We start from the raw sequence: 23,741 nt of genomic DNA on the forward strand, positions 1-23,741 counted from the left end.
ATTCCCTTTTATAGGCCGCTGCTTGATGGGGTGACGTTGCCCACCCCAATAGTAAGATAACGCCCAAAATGACGACTCTCTTCCGAAAAAGGACCTAAAAAAGGGGGCTGCGGCTAATACCCGAAAACTGCCACGCGTCGGATCCAACTCGTCTCGTTCCTATCGAGCCCCTTATCATCATTCCTCAATCCTTGAGAGAGCACATGCAAGACGAATTACATTCAAGTCATCCGGGTATGAGCCGAATGAAAAACTTAGCAAGACCAAGACCGCATGTCCCGTGGCTTTATTTGGACCAAGCTATTCACCCTTACCAAAATCGTGACTGTCACTTTTAAACTAAAAAAGTTTTATTTAAAGCTGCCACAGTTCCAAATACAGCCTCAAATCAGATTTAATTCATACTTATTCTGAGAAAATGAGAGTCTTAATTACGTTGCAAAAATTTTGAAAAATCAAGTTTTAAATAAGTATGCAAGAATAAACACATTTAAGACTTAATTTAAGCTGCCACAGTTCCAAATACATCCTTATTGATTACTTATTTCATACTTGTTTTGAGACGAAATCAAGTCTTAAAGCCACAGTTCCAAATACATCGATCCTTATTTATTATTTATTTCATACTTGTTTTGAGTCTAAATCAAGTCTTAAATGTGTTTATTCTTGCATACTTATTTAAAACTTGATTTTACAAGATTTTTGAAACCGTAATTAAGACTCTCATTAGTCTCAGAATAAGTATGAATTAAATCTGATTTGAGGCTGCATTTGGAACTGTAGCAGCTTTAAATAACACCTTTGTAAGTTTAAAAGAGACAGTCACGATTTTAGTTAGGGAACTCTAGCTATAATTGGAAATCTGCCGATATCAGTAAAACTAATGTACATCCAGGGTGCCCTGTATGTGAGCAGTCCACTGCAATCTATAGCTAAATTCTTCACCAATTATTGCATGGCGATCGCTATAGTAGGTAGTTTTTAAGCTCGGACGTCCTTTAAAAAAAATTATATTCTAAATATCAAATTTTATAATGACCCTCTATCTGGCTACTCAAATACTGAATCAAAAATGACTACTTTGTTCAGCTGCCATGTGAAGAAACCCGCCTAATTTATTTTGTTTTTTAATTGTAAGTTTTCAGGTTCGCGCTCTTGGGGAGAGACTTATTTCTTCTTACTACCACACCGACTGAAAAATGTAGTAGCTAACTTATTTTATTTTTAAAGATGAGACTGTTTGCTCGGAACACTTATTTTATTTTATGGAGTTTCTTGGGGTCCTTTCTTAGCGGAGCCCAAGTAGCAACTGCCCAGTGAACCTCCAACTTTCCTCTCTTCAAAATACAAATTTCGCAAGGTAGTGAAAGGGTTCGACCAATCACTGCCCTGATAGCTAAATTTTCCATTTACAACGTTTATAGAGGAAACGCTAGCTACGGACAGTCCGGCGAGGATATGAGTCAGGTCAAAGGAATGTGGACGGTTGAAACCCGGCCGAAAAGATAATCCTTTTTCTCCGACTGTCCGTCGCCAGCGTTTTCTCCTTACAATAGAGTAAATTTTAAATTACAACGGTTTTTAATACCAAAAGTCTATCTTGTTTTTAAAGTTTGGTTCACTGTTAAGTTTGATGTATTTTGGAAATTTTACATTTAAATTTACATGTGATGGTATTTTAATTTTACATTTTTAACGTTTAGTTTTAATTTACATGCTCAATTTTTATTTTACATTTATTTTTATTATACATAACATATTAAAAAAAAGAATTTGAAATGTGAGTTTTCACACTCCCCGCGAAAATACGTAGTATTTTCCGAGAAAATTAAAAAAAAACTTTAAACATTTTCATTATTACAAAATCTATTAATCTCTAACGCGTAGAGGTGTTGCACTGGACGCCTTATTCTGGTATTTTTTCCTAATTTTATTAAGCAAGATCTTATTTCCCCATCTCGTCCCTCATTTACCTCTTCAATAACTCCTAGTTTCCACATATGTTTTGGAATTTTCTCCTCGTGGACGATCATAACATCACCCACACGAAATTTTTGGTTTTGTTTAGCTAATTGTACGTGATGGGCCGTTTTTAATTCTAAAATATACTCTTGCCTCCATCTTTGCCATAATCTTTGCATTAAGGTTTCCCTATACCGTACCCTCCTAGCGAATTCGGTTTGCGTTTTGGGAAGCTTCGCGATATTTAACTTTTGGGGCGGGAGACTGGTTAATCTTCTACCTGTTAAGAAGTGAGCGGGTGATAATGGCTCGGGCTCTTGGTGATCGTTGTAGAGATACGTGATGGGTCTGGAGTTTATTACCGCTTCGGTTTCAAGGAGGACCGTTTCCATTTCTTGATATGATAGTGAAGCCTTTCCTAGAATTTTTCTTAAGATGTTTTTTGTAGTTTTGACCATTCTTTCGTAATATCCGCCTGCCCACGGCGCCTTTTCTACAATGAATTTCCACCTTATTCCTTTATTTCCAAAAAATTGGCTCACTTGTTTGTCGTTGATATTTTCCCACATGGAGTTTAAGTCTTGTTTCGCTCTTTTAAAAGTTTTTGCATTGTCCGAATACACGACTGAGGGGCACCCCCGCCGCGCAATCAGACGTCGAAATGCCATTAGGAATTCGTAGGTCGTCAGCGATGGAACCAGTTCCAAATGACACGCTCTCGTTACGTTGCAGGTAAACAAACAAACGTAGGCCTTTACCTCTTCTTTTCCCATTTTAACTAACAAGGGACCGGCGAAATCCACTCCTACGGCAGTGAACGCGTCGGCTTCCGTAATTCTATCTTTTGGAAGCAGCCCAGTAGGGGCTTCGTGGGGCTTGGCGTTGTGTCTTTTGCAGCGATGACAATACCTCACTATATTTCGAGCCAACTGCCTCCCCGCAGTTATCCAATATCTTTCGCGTGACTGGCTCGCGGTAGCCTGAATTCCGCAATGTTTCATTTCTTCGTGACTTCTCGTCATTAAATGTCTGGCTAATTCCTGATTTCTATTGATTATGATTGGGTGTTTACGCTCGTAACTAAAACACCCTTCATCTAATCTGCCGCCTAGACATAAGACTCCTTCTTCGTTCAATTTTGGCTTTAAAGTAGCTATGCTTGAATCTTTCGGTAGAGCTTTCTCTTCTTGTAGCGCTTTCATTTCTTTTCCGTAATCTTCAAGTTGGATGTCTTTAATTAATCTTGTTTCAGCGTGGTTCATTTCATCCGCGCTGATTTCTCCCTTCTCCATTTTCTTCGTTTTGGCCTTGCCCGCGACACGATAGAGATAGGATATTACCCTTAATGCCTGATTAAAGCTGCTATATCTTTTTAAATCCACGACTCTTTGTATGCTGATAGAGTCCTTTACTTGAACCGTCAAAACAGACTTTCTTTTTTCGCGCTGAACTTCGTCGAGTTCGGCTATTTCATTTTCGCTTATTTTCTCGCGAGGCCATTGTTCCCTTCCTTCGGCCAACCAGGGGGGTCCGTGGAACCATAGGTGATCCTCTTGTATTTGTTTGGCCTTGGCTCCGCGCGAAGGAATATCAGCGGGATTTTGCGAGCCCGGGCAGTGCGACCAGTTTTCGGGGTCTACCAGCTTGTTTATCTCCACGGCGCGATTTTGGACGAAAGGCTTGTTTTCCTTTGGGGGTTTGTTAATCCAGTATATCGCTATTTTTGAATCTGACCACATCTTGATCGCCAGATTCTCCCTTTTGAATATTTGTTTTATGTTCGCGACTAACCTAGCGCCTAGGAGGCAACCCATCAGCTCCAACCTTGGCAGCGAAAGCTCCTTGGTTGGACACACCCTCGTTTTTGACGCAACGAAAGCGATTCTAGTTTCATCATGGTCGGTGACGTATCGTAAATATACTACTGCGGAGTATGCCTTTATACTCGCGTCTGTAAAACAGTGTAGCTCCTTTTCAATTACTCCTTCCGACTGACGATTTTGGTAAATGCATCTCGGTATTTTTATTTCTTTGATGTCACCCATCTCTTCGCACCAGGAGCTGAACTCTTTACTAACTTCTTCCGGAAGACTGTCATCCCACGCGAGTATTTTCTTTTGTTTTTTCAAATCTTCTTGACATTTCCAAAGTTTCTGGAACATTATTTTCGCCCTGATGGTATATGGTGTGAGAATTCCTACAGGGTCGAAAATTTGCGCGAGAGTGCTTAAGAGAAATCTTTTCGTTTTTTGATTAGCTTCTACAACGGTTAGTAGTTTTGAAAAATCTACGGATAATTCATCCGTTTCCGGATTCCAGATTAGGCCTAAAACCTTTTGTTTTACAGGTTTGGCTTCTCCATCGAACTTGTCAATCGTGCCTTTTCTCGCGGTCGTTTCCGCCCATAATCTTCTTAAATCCGATGAATTTGTTTGCCATTTGCGTAGGTGCATTTTCGCTTCCCTGATTATTTTAGAGCAATTTTCTGACAGCTCGTACGCTCCTTGAACGTCTTCTTCACCTCCCAGCAGATCGTCTACGTAGAGCTGCTCGTTTAATACTTCGTAGGTTTGTGGGTAGCTTGTTTTGTATTTTTCTAAATGAGTTTTTATTGTGGCCGCTAATAAGCATGGCGATGATTTTACTCCAAACGGTATTCTAGCCATTCTTAAAACTTGATGCGTATTTTCACAAATTTTGCCGTCCTTATCTTCTATTGTCCACAGGAACCGCGTTGAATCTCTGTCTTCTGGCTCCAAAGCCACCTGTAAGAAGGCTTTCTCTATGTCAGCAGTCACCGCTACTCGATGCCCTCGAAATTTTAAGAGCAAGGTCAGCAGGTGCGGATTAAGATTTGGGCCGTTCGACAGGCAATCGTTTAGAGAAGGGCAACCCTTGACATTCGATGAAGCGTCAAAAACTACTCTTAACTTTGTTGTGGAGCTCGATTGCCTGACCACCGCTTGATGCGGGATGTAATAAGTTCCCTGTGGCGCTAATTCGGGACGCTCGACCCTTTCTACTATTCCTTCGGAGAGTTGACCTTCAATCACCGCTTTGTACTCTTCATAGAGTTGCGGTTCCCTTTTGAATCTTCGTACTAGCCCGTCCATTCTTTTCTTCGCTACTGTCAAGTTATCTGGAAGTTTACTTTTATCCGTGATCCACGGGAAGTTAACGCTGTATCTTCCGTTGGCTATCTTTATTTCGCTTTTAAATTTCTTCATAAAATCGTCCGCTGTGGGATCAGTTCGCGCCTCCTCGTGGATGCCCATTCCTTCTAGGCTCCAGAATGACTCCAAGGCCTTTGATATTGTCAAGCTATCTACGCTTACTCGCAATACGCTAACGGCGTACGTACCGACGGCTATCTCTCCGATCCGTGCCGGTCCTTGCACGGCCCAGCCTAGGGTCGTTTCTACGGCGACTAAAGACTTTGAAAGCCGCTCTGTTTTGCCCGTGGCGAATTCCCAATAACTATCGCCTCCTATCAAAATTCCTACGCTCAGATCCTCAGAGTGTCCTGAAACTGATTTGTCGGCTATTTGGAACCCTCTGCCTTCCATTAATCTTTCAATATCTTTGCATCGTGACATGGTTACTGCCTCGCAGACGTAAGGAACTTCGACGGCTGTGATTTCTATCTTTTCGCTCGGGTTTGAAGCGTTTTCTAGGCTTATTTTAACTAATCTTCTGACAGCTTCGATCGGAGTTTGATTCCCAAAGTTTGTTATTTCGACTGGACAGATTCCTACTACCGGCAAATTTAATCTTTGCGATATATCTTCCTTTACGAAGCTAGCTTGGCTTCCCGGATCTAACAGACATCTTATTTCTTCCCCCTTACCGCTGTTGGGGTTTCTGGCTAATGCTCTGGCAGTCTGTAGCAGAACTGTTTGGCCGCAGGTTACTAGATTGTTTCCCACCTTTACTTTTTCGTCTTTCGCGACTTCTTGTTTTTCCTTGTTAATTTCTTTTGATTTGATTTTTGCCTTATTAGCCTCATTTTCTGGACATAATGCGATATTATGCTTCCTAGTACATATTTTACATAAATAATAGGGTGATGGACAGTCCTTTACGTCGTGTCCGAAGCGCGTGCAAATAAAGCACCGGTTCGCGTCATTTACCATGCGCTTCTTATCTTCTAAGCTGAAATTCCTACAATTGAACGTTGGGTGCGACGTTTCTTTGCAAAAGATGCAAAAAATATTTTTAACTCTAGCGTTGGCGGCGAAAACAGACGCGCTGGGATTAAGTCTACTAGGCATATTCGAACCAGACCTTGATCTAACGTCCATCGTGGGGGCCTTATGAAATGGCTTCTGTTTTTCCCGCGAAGGCTCACTTTCTTTAACAGATTTTTGGGGGCCCATAAAATCACACGCTTCTCTGTATTCTAATTCCTTTCGTAGAAACTCAATAAACGAGTCTATATTCAAGTCTCCCGCTAACCCTCTTTGTTTTGTATATTCTAAGCGAATATCTTTCGGGAGGCATTCTTCTAATTTAAGGCAAAGAAACACCCCATTTTTTGCGGTATCATACCCTAACGATTTTAAACTACGAATGTTAGTTTGGCATTCGTCGTGAAATTTTCTTAACGCAACCAAATCCCTGGAGCTAGAAATTGGGCTTAACATATGTAATTGGCGCAAATGATCTTTCGCGATCATATCATCCCTATCGAATCTTAATTTTAACATTCTAACGGCTGCGTCATAATTGGCATCAGAAGGATGCAAACCGGAAATTTCTCGAAGAGCTTCACCTTCTAAATATGATTTTAAGTAAAAAAACAATTGAGTCTTACTTAACCCTTTTTTCGATGCAACCATGGTTTCAAATTGGCTCCAAAAACCCTTAAATTGGGTGCGGTCACCACTAAACTTTGATATCACGAGAGTTGGTAATTTGGATTCACAGTTCACCGCGCTAATTAAGTTCAAAACATCACTGTTCGATGTCCCGGAAGAACTCGTGTTGCTGCGGGCGTCGTCGGGGATGACTCCGGCGTCTCGAAGTTTCCTCTTCGCCTTTGCTCTCGCGACGAGAATTTCTTGGTTATATTTCTCCACCATTTCGCACTCCTTCGACAGTTCGATGTCATCTCCGGTCATCAGGTCGTAGATTTGGGTGTCCAGCTTCAATAACATCGCTTCTTTTAGTTCGATGATGGTAAGTTGATCTTCCACCTCTTCGATATTCAAATCGGCCGGTATGGCATTCAGCAATGATGTCAGGGTATTAACAGCGTAGGTTGTATTCGCCCTGACTGGCGTTCTCAGCGCCTTCAGCTTCTTTATTTCGTTTCCTCGAGTGGCTTCGTCAGCCATGATTCGCTTTGTTTCTCGGTTATTCTTTCGTTTAAATTCTTATTTCGCGACTTGATAATTAACTGTTCTTAATTACCGTTAATAGTCTCCCGGGTTTCGGCACCATGAAGAAACCCGCCTAATTTATTTTGTTTTTTAATTGTAAGTTTTCAGGTTCGCGCTCTTGGGGAGAGACTTATTTCTTCTTACTACCACACCGACTGAAAAATGTAGTAGCTAACTTATTTTATTTTTAAAGATGAGACTGTTTGCTCGGAACACTTATTTTATTTTATGGAGTTTCTTGGGGTCCTTTCTTAGCGGAGCCCAAGTAGCAACTGCCCAGTGAACCTCCAACTTTCCTCTCTTCAAAATACAAATTTCGCAAGGTAGTGAAAGGGTTCGACCAATCACTGCCCTGATAGCTAAATTTTCCATTTACAACGTTTATAGAGGAAACGCTAGCTACGGACAGTCCGGCGAGGATATGAGTCAGGTCAAAGGAATGTGGACGGTTGAAACCCGGCCGAAAAGATAATCCTTTTTCTCCGACTGTCCGTCGCCAGCGTTTTCTCCTTACAATAGAGTAAATTTTAAATTACAACGGTTTTTAATACCAAAAGTCTATCTTGTTTTTAAAGTTTGGTTCACTGTTAAGTTTGATGTATTTTGGAAATTTTACATTTAAATTTACATGTGATGGTATTTTAATTTTACATTTTTAACGTTTAGTTTTAATTTACATGCTCAATTTTTATTTTACATTTATTTTTATTATACATAACATATTAAAAAAAAGAATTTGAAATGTGAGTTTTCACACCATGCTGGATTGCAAGTTTTAAAATCTCCAGACTTCAAGGATGGCGCTAGATGCTAGGCTATTTTTGACCCAGTTCAGTTGTTTTACACACTCATACTTAGAATTAATTTTACTTGAAATGAAATATCCTATTTGAAGAATTTCAAGTATATTATTTAGTAAATAGACTTAAAAATTTTAAACTGTTATTTTATAATAAATTTTTTAATTTTAAGTATGTGAGGGTTTCAAGTAAGTTTATCTTAACCAAATATAGCCACCCAATCCCGTATGACCATTTTGTAACCAAGCTTCAAGATTCAAGTTGCAAATCCATTACCTAGCTGTTTAATATTCATCTTAAGGGGTCATTATAGTTGAACTTATGATGAGTTCCATTGTTTGGACTTTACTACAATATAATTTTAAAAGTATAATTTAAAAGTATAGTACAGTAGATCATATTAAATATTTGGTGTGTTGATATATTTATATCAATTGCGCGGCACGTGAGCGAAACTCATTTTAGATAACACTACCAAAATAGCTAGATAATAGGATCCAGTTGAAAGTTTAACATGAAACTTACGATAGCTTTTAGTTTAACTTCAAATTGATACCTCTAAGCAACTCTCAATTATGTATCTTTCCAAGTCCCCAGAAATGAATCTCCCCATATGAGACTTAAGTGAAGTCTTAAATGACTCTTATTTTTATCTAAAATTCCAACCCATAGTAAACTCTCAATTAAGTCTCTTTCAAGTCCCCAAATATGAGTCTTCAAATATGAGACTAAAGTGAAGTCTTAAATGACTCTTTATTTTTATATAATATTGTAACCCATAATCAACTCTCAAATAAGCTTCTTTCAAGTCTCCAGAAATGAGTCTTCCTAACTGAGACTAAAATGAGTTTCATTTAAATATATAATAATAAAACTCTTTTATTGAGACTAAAATAGATTTTATTTAGGACCCACAATTCTGGTCTCATTTTTCTATAAAACTTAAAAATCCTTGATCCTACATTGAGACTAATTGGTCCCATTTTGGTAAGGGGAAGATTGCGTTCGAAGTTGCAGTACCTGTCTTGAAGTCAAATCCAATCCACCACGAGAAACCTTGCATCCATGAGATTGTCCAGACAAACCGCATATTTCGTGGGACCTAGCATCCTTGATGCTCATTCTGAGTGGCCTGAGATTTTTCGGATGATAGACTACGACTTACGAGAACACCATTTGGGCAATTCGATTCATTTTCTCCCGACTTCGTTTACATGAACGCTTGGTGACGGACAAAGGAACGCAGTTCACGTCCGACGAGTGCAAGACCTTTGTTAAGTCCTTCGGTAATTTGCACACTCTCTCAACACCTAATAATACAGCTACAAACTGAGCAGCTGAAAATTGGGTTTGCACATTCAAGAAGGGACTTAAAGGGATGGACATTCGCAGGAGGAATCACTCATATGATTTCTTGGTTCTAATCGCTGCATACAACGACTGGAGCTACTCAGGTGGAGTTACTTTCTGGTCGAGGGTTCCGTACTCGTTTCGACCCGTTACATCCTTCAACCTACAACCTTTGGGTTACCGACCCACGCCACTACCATTGGACTAATGAGGCCGCGAGTAAATAGGCGTCGGACATCCAATTTTATGAATGACTCGATCAGGCTAGCTTAACTGACGGGATACATTTAACCCTTTTAAAATCAACTATTAAAAAAGGTCGTTGATAACCTGTAGTAATGACAAAGATATACAATTTTTAATTGCGCAGAAATATATATGTATGTATAACTCATTGATAATGATAGTTTTTAACACATGTATATGCATTAATACATTTTAAATCATACTGTTTGGTCTTTGATTTATCCCATGGAAGACGTGCCGTTGTTCCAGATATTACCATAATGATTAGTGGTAGGACCTAAAATACTACATTAAGATAAAACTATGATGTCATTTCTCGAATGTTTTTATAAAAAATCTTAAACTCGACGAATTAACATTCTGACAATTCATTTTAGAAATGTTTTATTGGAATGACGTACAATAAATGGATGATGTTTGTTTCATTTAGCTAAATAGGTAATGACTTTAAAATTTGCGTCTAAAGGCGGGGGAAGCAAAAATACGGTATCGATAACGATCCCCTCGGGGTACCAGGTGGCACCCCGTTGTATTCTAGCCTTCTGCGCGGACAGAGGATTTAGGTGCTTTCCTCTTTACTCGTTTGATCTTTTATGAATTCCTCTAAAAATAATAAAACCAAAAAAAACCAAAAACAATCATTTACAGCACCCAGCTGTAACCAGGGGGAGGGTTAGCTTCGGATGCTACCCTCCCTTCAACAAACTCAGTCTCGGGTGATTGGAGCAAGGGTCTACCAAAGACAACACTCAGACTAAGGGAGTCATGGTAAATGCCTCTTAGGCTCGCAATCGTAAGAGAAACGACTGTCGCAAAACTCTTAGTAAGTTGGCAGAATCCTCTGCAAAGGGTAACTCCTCTCAGGGCCTCTGTTAAGCGATGACTTGGAAGAGGACACTTTGACAGAGGACCTCAAAGTCTTCCGCCTATCGGACCCCGAAGAGGTCCATAAATTGGATCAACCAGATGGAACAATAGTGGAAGATACTGGTGGAACTATTCAAACCAGTGGGAGAGGTGTGGTTTCCAAACTCACCACTGGAGAATGCAGTAACAACGGGCAACCTCCAAACTAGGCTCGTTCCTATGAGCATTAAGGTGGAACACATAAATCTTCACCACTGTAAGGCAGCCTCCACGGTATTCTGTTGAAGGCTTACTAAGGAGGAAATTGACGTTGCTCTTATTCCGGAACCCTGGATTGCTAATGGAAAAATCCTTGGTCTTAACAGTGCAGGTAATGTCTATAACGACTATAATTCCGCTTCGCCCAGAGCTTGTGTATTGGTACGCAAGGGCATTCGTGCACTTTCGCTTTCAATCTATCGCTCTAGGGACACCGCCATGGTTAAAAACATATCCCCTTCTACTGACGGGAAATTCGCGCTGGTATCCGCTTACTTCCTTTATAATGACGCTCTGCCCCACCATCACAGGAGGTGACCAAATTGGTTAACCACTGTGAACGGTCGGGAAAGAAACTCATAATTGGTTGTGATGTGAACGCGCATCATGACATTTGGGGCAGCAGTGACTGCAATGATCGTGGTGGTAAACTACTGGAATTCGTGGTTAATACCAAACTTCATATTCTCAATATGAACAATGAACTGACTTTTTTGCTCGTAACAGAAGTGAGGTCATTGATCTTACGTTGTGTACAGAAAATTTCGCAGCTCTAATTCTGATTGGCATGTGTCAAGTGAACTGCCATTATCAGATCACAGACACATTTGCTACACTATCAAGATGAAACTGGTTCAGGTTATTACCGAACTTGGTAGTCCCAGGTGAAAAAATTTGGCCTGGTTATAGGGCAGATTTAAATCTCCACTTGAAGGATGATAAGCCTAGGCTGTCATCGGTGCTGGATTTCGATTTGGCTGTTGATCGCGTGTTACATGCCATTATCAACTCCTACCCCCGCAATTGTTTGGTGAAGTCTACTAACTAGCCAAGGTTAATTCCTTGGTGGAGTCATGAGATTGGTAGAATTCACAAAGAAACTAGCTAAAAAGTCGGGCGACTGGGTTGCTTACAAGCATACCCTCACTGCCTACCATAAGGCCATCCTGCGAGGAAAAGAGGGACTAGTTGAGGAATTTCTGTGAGAATAGCTTTGATATTACCAGCACGGCCAAGTTAATGAAAATTATGGCCCATGATAAGACTAAACATCTTGATACTATTAAGCTGAAAGATGGTCGTTATTCTACATCAGGTAAAGAGATTGTAACTCATATATTAGATGCTCACTTCCCTGACTCAAGAGTCACGAGCAGCGCTGCCTGTGATCCTCTTCCCACTAGGATTGCACGTACCAAAAGGGAACAAAGTCTGGTGGCAAGTAATATTTTCACGCATTCCAGGATAATTTGGGCTATAAAATCTGTAAAGCCCTATACGTCTTCAGGTCCGGTTGGGATTACTCCCATTCCTTTGCATTGACTTTTTCTACCCCATGCTGTGTAATATCTACAGGGCTTGTATGGCCCTTGGTTATGTACCAAGCACTTGGAAACTTTCTAGGGTGATCTTCCGTCCGAAGCCCGCCCAATCTAGTTATCTCGAGGCTAAGGCTTCGAGGCCAATCAGTCAGACATTCTTTTTCCTAAAGGTTTTGAAAAAAATGGTGGACAGCTATATTAGGGGGAGGTTAATTCTCAAATATCTCGACATTTCAATATGCCAATCAAAAAGGAAAATCTACCGAAACTGCCCTCCATGGCATAATTAATTGCATAGAGAAGGCTATTAACTTTAAGGAGATCACTTTAGCGGTTTTCGTTGATATTGAGGGCGCTTTTGATAAAATGTCTAGTGCAGTCATAATGAAGGCTGCAAAGGGCTTTGACATTAATGACACTCTGCGTCTGTGGATCAAAGCTTTGCTGACGAATCGTGTGGTGGTTTACTCCCTGCTTGGTGGATCACTTATGGTTGCCACCAGCCAAGATGGTGTTCTTTTACCACGGTGTTGGTGCCTGGTTGTCGGTGAACTATTTGTGAGGCTAAACAGAGATGAGTGCCGCTGCTTCGGATATATGCTGACGATATGGCCATCACTTTCACGGGAAAGTTCCCCAACACTATTAGTGATTTAGTGCGAAGGGCTCTTGCGCCAGTGGAATTCTGATGCAGGGCAGTTGATCTTACGGTTTATCCTAATAAGGTGGTTTTTGTTCCTTTTACTCGAAAAAGGATACAAAACTATTTTACTGATATCTCCTTATTTGGGACAGAACCAGACTGGCTAGTAGATGGCCCCACCGGATATGCAATCGTGTTTGCTCTATTTCCCATTAATGCAAAATTTTTCTTCTTTGGCCCCTATATGAGTTGGCAACGATCTGACCGGGTATCGCAGGTTAGCCGCCCGGGTCAGTCTGGGCCTGATTTGGGACCATCTTGAGCAATAGCACTGAGGTGAAGTACCTTGTGGTTATTCTAGACAGAAAACTAACATGGAAGCCTGATCTTGATTTTGTTACTTTGGAGAACAAGAAGTGAGGTAATCATGTCATGAGGACTAAGCTCCAAAGGGACTTACTGGCTGATCATCAGACCATTGCTATATTACGCTGCTGTGGTTTGTTTGGCCTAGATTTCGTATTAAGACTGTGCATAGTGATCTGCGCACCTTACAAAGGACGGCTTGTGTCCCGTGTTATGAACTTCCCTTTTGAAGAAGGTCCCTTGTTAGGAACGTCCCTTGTCAGGGACGACCCTTTTTAGGAACGTCACCTGTAAAAGACGTCCGTTGTCACGAACGTTACCTTTAAGGGACGTCCCTTGTTAGGAAGTCCCTTGTCAGGAACGCCCCTAAATAAGAACGTCCCTTGTCAGGAACGTTACTTGTAAGGAGCGTTACTTGTAATTAGCGTCAACTGTAAAGGACGTCTCTTGTTAGGAACTTCCCTTGCTAGGAGCATACCTTGTTAGGAACTTCCCTTGATAGGAGCATCCCTTGTTAGGAACGTCCCTTCTTAGTAATGTCCCTTGCTAGTAACGTCACTTCTCAGGAACTCTACTTGTCAGGAACGTCCCTTGTTAGGAACTTCCCTTGATAGGAGCATCCCTTGTTAGGAACGTCCCTTGTTAGTAATGTCCCTTGCTAGTAACGTCACTTCTCAGGAACGTCACTTCTCAGGAACGCTACTTGTCAGGAACGTCCCTTGTTAAGAACGTCGCTTGTTAGGAACTTCCCTTGTTAGGAACGTCCCTTGTTAGGAACGTCCCTTGTTAGTAACGTCCCTTGCTAGTAATGTCACTTCTCAGGAACGCTACTTGTCAGGAACTCTACTTGTCAGGAACGTCCCTTGTTAGGAACGTCACTTGTCAGGAACGTCCTTAATTAGGAACGTCATTTCTCAGGAACGCTACTTGTCAGGAACGTCCTTAATTAGGAACGTCATTTCTCAGGAACGCTACTTGTCAGGAACGTCCCTTGTTAGGAACATTCCTTATTAGTAACGTCATTTGTCAGGAACGTCCCTTGTTAGGAACGTCACTTGTTAGGAACGCCCCTTGTCAGGAACGTCCTTAATTAGGAACGTCATTTCTCAGTAACGCTACTTGTCAGGAACGTCCCTTGTTAGGAACATTCCTTATTAGTAACGTCATTTGTCAGGAACGCTACTTGTACGGAACGTTAATCATCAAGATAGTGCTGGGTTAAAAAATATATAATTTTATATACCATTTAAAATATTACGTTATAAAAGGGTTTGCAATTTCATTGTAGAAATATTATATAATACTTATGAAATAATCAAAAGTCAAGTATATAATGATCAATTTAAATTAGAATTGATATATTTTCATTTTAGTCAAGAAATTAAAGTTAATATTATTATGTTTATAAGTTTTGAACTAAATGCAAACCGTAGTTCAATTATCGACAAAACGTCATTATAATCTATTATACAATAATGGTTTCGTAATTGTTTTACGTAAATCATTTATTTTATTAGTATTACATAATAGAAATGGAATAATACCTTAAAACAAGACCCAAATGTAACTTTAAGTCAATTACCTTATTATAAATACTTCTCTGAAACTAACATTTAATTTATTAAATTAATCGTGTGTTAAGAAATTTGGCGTGATTGACTGAATAAGAGCGTTTAAAACCACTTCAATTCTATATAAATTAGAAAAGAGTGTAATTGTCTACTTATGCGAGGCGAACTGTTAATCATGTTTCATTTCATCACTTTTGCAAATGTTGGCGGTATTGAACCAGGTGTCAAGATTGAACCGGTCAGTACCAAATCTGAGTCGTCTTCAACATCTAATCAAAGGAAGCTAAGTTAGTCGCGCGGGAATTTACGATATATTTATCTTTAATTCATGAGCCGTTGATTCTATTTGGTTCGCCGCTATCTCTTCGATAACGAGTCGCGTATGTTCAAATATTAGATTGATTGAGAAACGCCGAGATTCCAGGGTTGCCCCACGCCGCGTTGTGTGGGTTTGCAGGGTTTTTCGATCTCTACACTTCAGCCAAACAAGCAATTTCATGACCATGTTTTTTATTTAATTTATGTATTATCGATCAACTTCACCATTATCAAATTACGTTAGTTGAATAACTATTTTATTTCGATAATATTATTTGAATCGTTTCGATGTTAAACCTTGTTTTTCAGCTCCAAAGCTTCTTTGGTTTTTAACCGAAGGTTAATCAATTTAAACTTTTATTCGCTCAATGATGGTCAACTTTCGTTTACAGCTCGAGTTTTACGCTCTTAACCTTGACCGTAAGAATGTCGGCATAATAAGAGAAAACACAATGTAAATAAAGATGATATAAATAAAATAAAATAAACAAAATGTTATATTTTAAAATTGAATTTTAATAATAAATATATATAAGAAATTGCAAGTTAGAAATTTTGCTATTCTCATAAAAACAACATTTTTCCATCATTTTGTTTTCAATATGGAAGTTAAATAAATAAAATTGCCGTTTTGGCAACGGTTTCTTAATAAATAGTGGTGCTGATCACAACCAGTGACGACTGTCGCGTCTAGCCAAGGGCGCAAAAAATCACAGACTCGCTTTTGAACTCTGGCTACATCCCTCCTTCGCTCCTTTTTCAAAGATTGGAATTATCGTCGCAATCGGCGTAGATCCGATGACAGTTATCTTTGGATCTACCGAAGAAGCCAACGCGAAAAGCCGGCTGAAGCAAATAGTCCATCGAGTTCATCAAGGAGCTGTTTCGAAAGAAAGAACGCCAATTAGTACCGTAGAAAACGGCTTAATCCGGCATCACTCGGAAGGGAGGAGTGGGGAAATATTTACCTAATTTGCAAGGCGTGACGTAGTGGGGCTTCGGTGCCCCCCAGACACGCTTCCAAAGTGGCGCATTTCAGGTCCACAACCGAGACGAAACCCGCTGGCGTTTGCATTTGGGCGTCAGGGATGGACCTCTTGGCGAAAGGGTAGAAAGCGCCCTTGCCAGGCTTGTCGCCGATGTCGTTTCCGCTTTTGAACGAGACATACTTGTTCTTGTAGATTCCGCTGTCAACACCTCCTTCGTAGGACACTCTGTGCAAACGGGCAACGTTGCGCTCGAAGTTCTCATTTCTGCCTCTTCCGCGGCCTCGTCGCTGACCGCTGGCCAATTGGGCCGCCTCCGAAACGACCATCATCAAAATGACGCCGAAACTAAAGGATTTCATTCCGAACATGGCGACTGCTTAAATCTGACTGGAACGGTGAATAATTATCAAATTATTTCTAGCGGGATTTGGTTCGTTCTTGACTAAGATCGACTGAGTTGTGATACCCTTCGAAGAGACGCATTCCCTTTTATAGGCCGCTGCTCGATTGGGGTGACGTCGCCCACCCCAATAGTAAGATAACGCCCAAAATGACGACTCTCTTCCGAAAAATGGACAAAAAAGGGGGAGGGGCCACTTTCGGGCTGCGGCAAATACCCGAGAACTGCCTCGTCGGATCCAACCCTTCTCGTTCTAATCAAACCCCTTATCAATCTTAATCGTGTTTGATCTGTTTTACACGATTGGTTTTACCGTTTTTACACGATTGACTCGTGGCCACGTGTGGTAGGGTATTCCAGGAGCTTACTTGAGTTTATTTACCGTTATCAAAGGGAGTGATTTAATTAATTTAGTTTCTTTCAATTTCCCGTTATTTCATAAGAAATAATAACATATTAAATACTTTCATGTAACGTTTTTATAATTTATCTTCGCCAAAGTTTCGAGGTCTAAGACTTGCTTAGCCCAGAATTATCTAGTCGTACTGTTGCCATGCGTTTGCTTTCTTGAATAATCTTGTATATTTATCTGGGATGCTTATGCAATATTGTCACCCTAACAAAAATTCATTTTTAGCAACTTTTAAATTAGAAAAGATACTTTAAAATTATTTTCGGGCATCTCCGTGATTGTTAGGCAATGCAGTCTGTGATAGATAAATTGCATCGTCCACTTGATTTGTGTTCAATATATTTCTAAATAAAGTAAAGAGTGATCAATGGTGATCTTTAATCTCACGCAGCCTTTTGATGTGGTTTCCCGTACTATCTATTCATAAATTTGACGGAACTTATACCGATATGGGTATAATTTCTTATAATGCGTCAGAATAGGAACAGCTCCGGGTCCTTAAACCTGGCAAATAATTTCAGGTAAATCGAATAACCTTTTGGCACATTTATCGTTTTTGGCATCTCAATTTGGCCAGTGAAGCTTTCAAATTTGATCGCAATTTTAAATACTTCGAGTTGTAGAGCCTAACCAAAGGTCAAACAATGTTATCGTGACTCTTACACCTCGTGTTATCTTAATTTTTGGTTTCCTTGATACTATGGTAGGATGATTTTAATTGATAAAATCTTGGATTGGGTGACGTTGGCCACCCCTATTGTAAGATAACGCCCAAAATGACGACACTCTTCCGAAAAAAGGACCTAAAATGGGGAAAGGGCCACTTTCGGGCTGCGGAAAATACCCGAGAACTGCCTCGCGTCGGATCCAACTCGTCTCGTTCCTATCGAGCCCCTTATCATCTTAACCGTGTTTGATATGTTTTACTGTTTTTACACATTTGACTCGAGGCCACGTGTGGGATAGTGTTCCAGGAGCGCTTCGCGTTTTAAAACTAATTTGAGTTTATTTACCGGTGTCAAAGGGAGCGATTTAAGTAATTTATTTTCTTTTCAATTGACCGTTATTTCATCAGAAATAATAACATTAAAAAAGATATTAAATACTTAAATTTACCTTTTTATCTTCGCAAAATTTTCGAGGTCTAGAACTTACTTAGCCCAGAATTATCTAGTCGCACTGTTGTTAAGCGTTAACATTCTTGAATATTCCTGGATGCTTATAAATTTTGCGACCGTAACAAAATGTTAGAAGTATCATTTAAATCAAGGAATACCTCTGCGTATTGTTCCATACCAGAGTGACTGAGAAAAGTCATGTCGAACCTACGACCTTTGGGTTACCGTCCCAACGCCATTACCATTGGACTACCGAGGCCACGAATAATTAGGCCTCGGACATCCAATTTAAGAATGACTCGATCTGGTTCACATTATTGACGGGATACATTTAACCCGTTGTTGACGGTGCCGTAGCATTCCGTTTATTCCCATTCGACCGAAATCCCATTCGACCGAAAGAATTTTAAAATGTAGCCCAATTGGCGGGGTGATTTGGTATTTTATTTATAAGGTATGTACTATCGAAGATCCATGTTTAGGTTAGGTTAGGTTAGGTTAGGTTAGAGTTGGTTAAGTTTACTATTTCAGTTTTGGTTCAGTTACTTTTCTTGACTAGGTGAAGATAAAAATATAATTCATGCTCATTCCATTTTATTTTCAAATAAATGCATAGTACAAAGATATTAAAATGGCATAGCTAAATTCATAGCTACTGCATCTAGTAGGGAGAGTGCTACTTCATTTTGAGATTAAGACGGAATAAATAATTATTATTGATGTATAAATACCCTCCTTTATTAGCTATCCGCTCCATTGCAAACGACTTCAGTAACTAAATTGAAAACATAGCAAAAGCCAATTTATATAGCAGCGTTCGGTCGAATGGGACACATAAAAGCGTTCGGTCGAATGGGACACATAAAAACTGCACGTTTCGGCGGAATTCGGTCGAATGGGACACCTCAAAAACCGCCTTCGGTCGAATGGGATTTCGGTCGAATGGGACTAAAGCTAGCATTCTACGTCAACTAACTATAACAGGACCTTGATAGCCTGTAGTCATAACATTGAGATTTTATATTTCCTTGATTTAAATGAAACTTCTAATTATATTAATTCCTGCGTAATTATAAATATAAATTCTCAAATTAAATTGTGTTCAATATTTTTTCTAAATAACTTAAGAGTGATCAGTGGTGATTTTTAATCTCACGAAGTATTTTGGGGACGTTTCCCGTACTATCTCTTCATTCATTTGATGGAACTTTGAGGGTAAAATTGTAAGATATGGGTATTTTTTTTTAATTGCTTCACCATAGGAACAGCTCCGTAGACTTGTCCTTGAACCTGGCGATTAATTTCAGGTATATTGAATAGCCGTTTTGGCATTTCAATTTGACCAGTGAAATTTCAAAATTTATCGAAATTTGTATTACTTTGAGTTGTAGTCTTAGAAACCAAAGGGCAAACAATGTTATCTGGACTTTTACATTTCGAGTTATCTTGGCGCTCTTGGATTTCCTTGATACCATGGTTGGCTGAATTTTGTTGATTAAATCTCGGATAAATTAGTTATTTTCTCACTATATGGAGTTTTCTTTTCTGGGTTTTAGGGTTTCAATTCGTTTTTATCGCAAATCAAATGACTTCAGTTCTCTCGATATCCAAGACGCCTCGCCCGATTGGCGACGACACGATTTCGCTTTGACATTTGGAGGGATATGGTCAGGCTTTATAATACGTGTATATTTTTTTGGTACACAAAAGCAATTATTATCATAAGTATAACGTAATTACTCAGAAGTATGATGAATGTGGATTTGTTAAGAAAGATGAAACAATTACATTGTCTCGATTTTAAGTTTTATGGTAGTATGGTTATGATAAAATAATTAATTTTTTTAGAGAAAATTATGATTTAAATTCTCGAATTTTTCAGAGCAATTTTTTGATTAACAATTTAGGTATTGTTTTAAAATAATCTTAAATATTACGAACCAATTCAGAACCATAGGTTTTGACGATTTTTAAATACTTGTTTCATTCTGATAAATAGCTAATGACTTAAAATCTGATGATCTTTCCAATTAGACCATTTAAGATTTTATAAGAATTGTTCATTAAAATTTATTCTTTTAAAATAAAAAATTTATTTTAAATAAAAAATTTATTTTAAATAAAAAAATATTTACTATACCTCCAACGCTCTAAAAAATTATATTTTACGTTCATAGTATATCAAATTTGAACAATTACGATTTTAATTATCAACTCTAAATTATTATATGATAGTCTATCTTGTCGGCTACCGTACATTTAAAAACTCTCCTATAACGCAAGACAAGTAATCGGTATGAATTACGGTATTTGTTTAAAACACGTACTCGTCTAATAACATAGTTATAATCTCTATTATTTGAGTTCAAAGTTGGAAGCATCTAACTGGCTTGAGTGCCGTGTCTATGTCTGTAACCGAGAAGCGTATTGAAACAATCTAAAAATATGCCTTCTGTAATGTTGCATTCTATTTCTTAAGCATTATATAATCGTTGTGAACCAAAGAATAAATGAATTTATTTGGAGATAATCAGCCGGCATCATGGCGAATTTTCCCCCTTGTATGTGGTAGGGGGGGGGGGAATAAAAACGTCACCGGATTGCGCTTTAATCGCTTCGGATGACGTCAGTTTTAGGGAACCAATGAGATAACGTTACTAGTAAGGGGCGTCAATTGAAAAGATCGACACTTGTAAAGGACGCCCCTTGTTAGGAACACCCCTTAATTAAAAACTTCTAAATAACGATAATCAAACAAAACCCCAAAGGAAAATAGATACGCTATTAGCCGGAATCAAGATAAAGAGATGCCCCTTTTTATGCTGCTGCAACTCAACATTCTCCAGCGTTGATATCTCATATCAATTTAAATGCATATCTCTTCTGTGTCTTCCGGTGGTGGTAGTTCTTCTTGATCTAATCTTATTTCACCCTTGCTCGTACGTAAGGTGACGACTCTGGTTAGATGACCTTGACCAAGAGGGATTTTGATGACCCTCGCTAGCGGTAGGTAGTGGAAGAGGCGACGTCAGACTTGACTAAGACCATGTCCCCGACTGCAATGTTGCTTTGAGGCGTCATCCATTTTGGTCGTTGTTGGAGCCTGGTGAAGTTCTCTCGTAGCCAGCGATTTTGGTTGATATAGGTAAGTTAGCCTGATCGGGGTACGGAATCGATTGAAGCCAGTCACCAATGAGGAAGTGACCCGGGGTAAGTGTTCGAAGGTCCGTCAGATCTGATGAGAGTGGCGTTAGAGGCCGGGAGTTTAGGCATCCCTCAATCCGAGTAGTGATCGTGGAGAATTCTTCTTACGTCAGACGAGTTCAAACAACCACACGATGTAGATGGTATTTCACGGATTTGACGCCCGCCTCCTATATTCCTCCAAAATGGGGTGCGCCAGCAGGATTGAAATTTCAGGTGATGCTTTGGGTAGAGAGAATATTGGCCATGGCTTCTACCTTGAGAACTCCTTCAATTCCCTTGCCAAACTCACGAAATTGGTCCCACAGTCGCTGAAGATGTCGCTTGGCTTCCCTCTCCGCAAGGTAAATCGGCGCAGTGCTTCTAAGAAAGCGGCCGTGGATTGCGATGAAACGATCTCCAGATGCAAGGCTCTCGTAACATATCAGATGAATAGATATGCTTTGTAAGTGGTCCGGCTTCTGGGTGCAATGGGCCAAAGTTGGAAGGGTCTTGCATATTTGATGCCAGTACTCGCAAAGGCTGAACTGTACTGAAGTCGAGACCGTGGTAAGTCTCCGATCATCTTTGTGCTCGGTATCTCGTACATGGAATGCACTTTCGAAACTGATTTTGAATAGCATATTTCGCTCGGATGATCCAGTACTTCAATGAACGGATGCTCTGCACCAGTTGGACTCCTGCATGTAGCTGTTGTATGTGCGCTTCTTGTATTACCATCTCAGTAGTCTGTGATGTCTTGGGAGCAGGATTGGATGCCTCGTATCGACCCCAAAATCCGCTTAATTCAACCTCCCTCTGGGAATCCAATTCTGGACTCAGGCTCCAAAGTTTTCTCTTTTTCGGCAATAGCTTTACTTCTTGTAGCTGATTGTATCATCGTGATCCAATTCCTTGGTGCTAAGTAATATCAATATATCCATGCCGTGATGCGACGCAGTCGTAACAAAGTTGAGTATTTCGTAGACATTGACATCTCGGCGGTATGGGCCCGTGCTATGATGATAGTGGCCCGTTCTTCAACCTTGGCCAGGTTAATTGACACGGAATCTATCACCTGAATGCGAGGTTTAGGTCTCACCTTATTGCCGGATAACCATGATGGCTCTTTCCATCAGGGCTCATGATTTATTTATTCTTCCACCACAATTACTCGAGATGCAATATCGGCAGGATTCTCAGTTCCTGGAACATGACTCTTATTTGATTCTGGAATGATCTCTTGTATTCGAGATACGCGGTTGGCAACGAAAGTTTGCCATCACCGTGGTCTCGATGCAAACCAGCAGAGTACCATGGTCGAATTCGTACAAGCATGGATCTGACTGAACGAAAGCTTAAAGACTCCTGGACGGGTTCCATTATGTGCGCCAATAAAACCGCTCCGCAAAGTTCCAGTCGCGGAATTGAGATGGCTTTATTGGCTGGGGGAACCATTGTCTTCGCAGTGACGAGAGATATATTAACGTTCCCAAAGGCATCTATCGATCGTAGGTAGATAACTCCGGCGTATGCTTTCTCAGACGCGTCGAAGAACCCATGGAGGAAATGACTCCTGGAAATCTTGCCACTGCTTTTGAATCAGAAATGAAGGCTGATCATCCCAGGCAATTATTTCGTTCCACACCTCCTGCATCAAAATCTTAGCTTGAACTACCGTCGGAGCTAGCCAGCCCATAGGATCAAAGATTTTCGCAATCTGGGCCAAGAGCATCCTCTTCGTGAGGAACGGAGGAAGGCTAATAGCTTTAACCTTGAATAGCAATTGTTCTTTCTTCCTCCACCACCAGTACATCCTTCATTTATTGAAGCACTGTTGGGACCTCGGCTAGACATTCAGATGAGTTCGAAGCAAACTTTCGGAGTCAGAAAGGAAATGAAGTTCTGAGATGGCATTCTTCGTACTTTCGACCGATTGACCTCCACTCATGACGTCGTAGAAATCCCTCCGTATGATCTCGGCTCCCAACGGATGTGTAGAAGCCCCCGTGTCGCTGAAGAACTCGAAAAGAAAGGAATAGCGCGGACGACGTCCCGTAAGTGACAGAGGTCAACTGGTGCTTCTGGATCGGTGTCTTCGGTGAAGGTCTCCATAATATATATTGCAAGTTACGTTGGTCTGGAGCCACCGGAATTCGGCGATACATTTGGGCTATGTCTGCGGAGAAGGCAAATGGATGGTTTCGGAACCTTATGATAATAGCGTGCAGTGGATCTTGAACCACTGGTCTGACCATTTCAACACAGTTGAGTGAAAACCCGGAACTCTACTTTACAGAAGCGTCAAACACGATCTGAAATTTACTAGTTAAATTCCAATCCTTCATTAGGTAGTGGTGAGGAATAAATATTTTTTGATAAAATTAGGTTTTTTGTGTGGCTTTCATCATATGCCCTAACGACTCGTACGGTTCCATGAATCCATGATATAGGGACTTCAACTCTGGGCGTAGATCTATCTGCAGCAGCCGTTTCCTGAAAGTCTTCGATCTCACAGTTCCTTTCTTCTTTTGTCATAGTTGACCGTTTCGGAA

General features: G+C 40.2%; 2 protein-coding genes across 2 annotated transcripts; both read right to left on the reverse strand.

The window, feature by feature from the left end:
- Window positions 1–1,841: 1,841 nt before the first annotated feature.
- LOC149922157 (uncharacterized) lies at window positions 1,842–7,298 on the reverse strand. The gene has a single exon (XM_090162253.1). The coding sequence runs from the start codon at window positions 7,296–7,298 to the stop codon at window positions 1,842–1,844; it is 5,457 nt and encodes a 1,818-aa protein (XP_090018379.1).
- Window positions 7,299–15,800: 8,502 nt separating this feature from the next.
- On the reverse strand, window positions 15,801–16,473 carry LOC149922158 (uncharacterized). Its single transcript, XM_090163666.1, has 2 exons — window positions 16,053–16,473; window positions 15,801–15,964 (listed from the first exon to the last, which is right to left on the reverse strand). Exons 1-2 carry the CDS (start codon window positions 16,439–16,441, stop codon window positions 15,844–15,846), a joined length of 510 nt encoding a protein of 169 aa, XP_090019792.1. The 5' UTR covers window positions 16,442–16,473; the 3' UTR covers window positions 15,801–15,843.
- Between the last annotated feature and the right edge of the window lie 7,268 nt (window positions 16,474–23,741).

Source organism: Leiobunum rupestre, chromosome 11, assembly GCF_980474605.1.
Source record: "Leiobunum rupestre chromosome 11, qqLeiRupe1.1.hap1, whole genome shotgun sequence".
NCBI classification, from domain to species: Eukaryota; Metazoa; Arthropoda; class Arachnida; order Opiliones; family Sclerosomatidae; genus Leiobunum; species Leiobunum rupestre.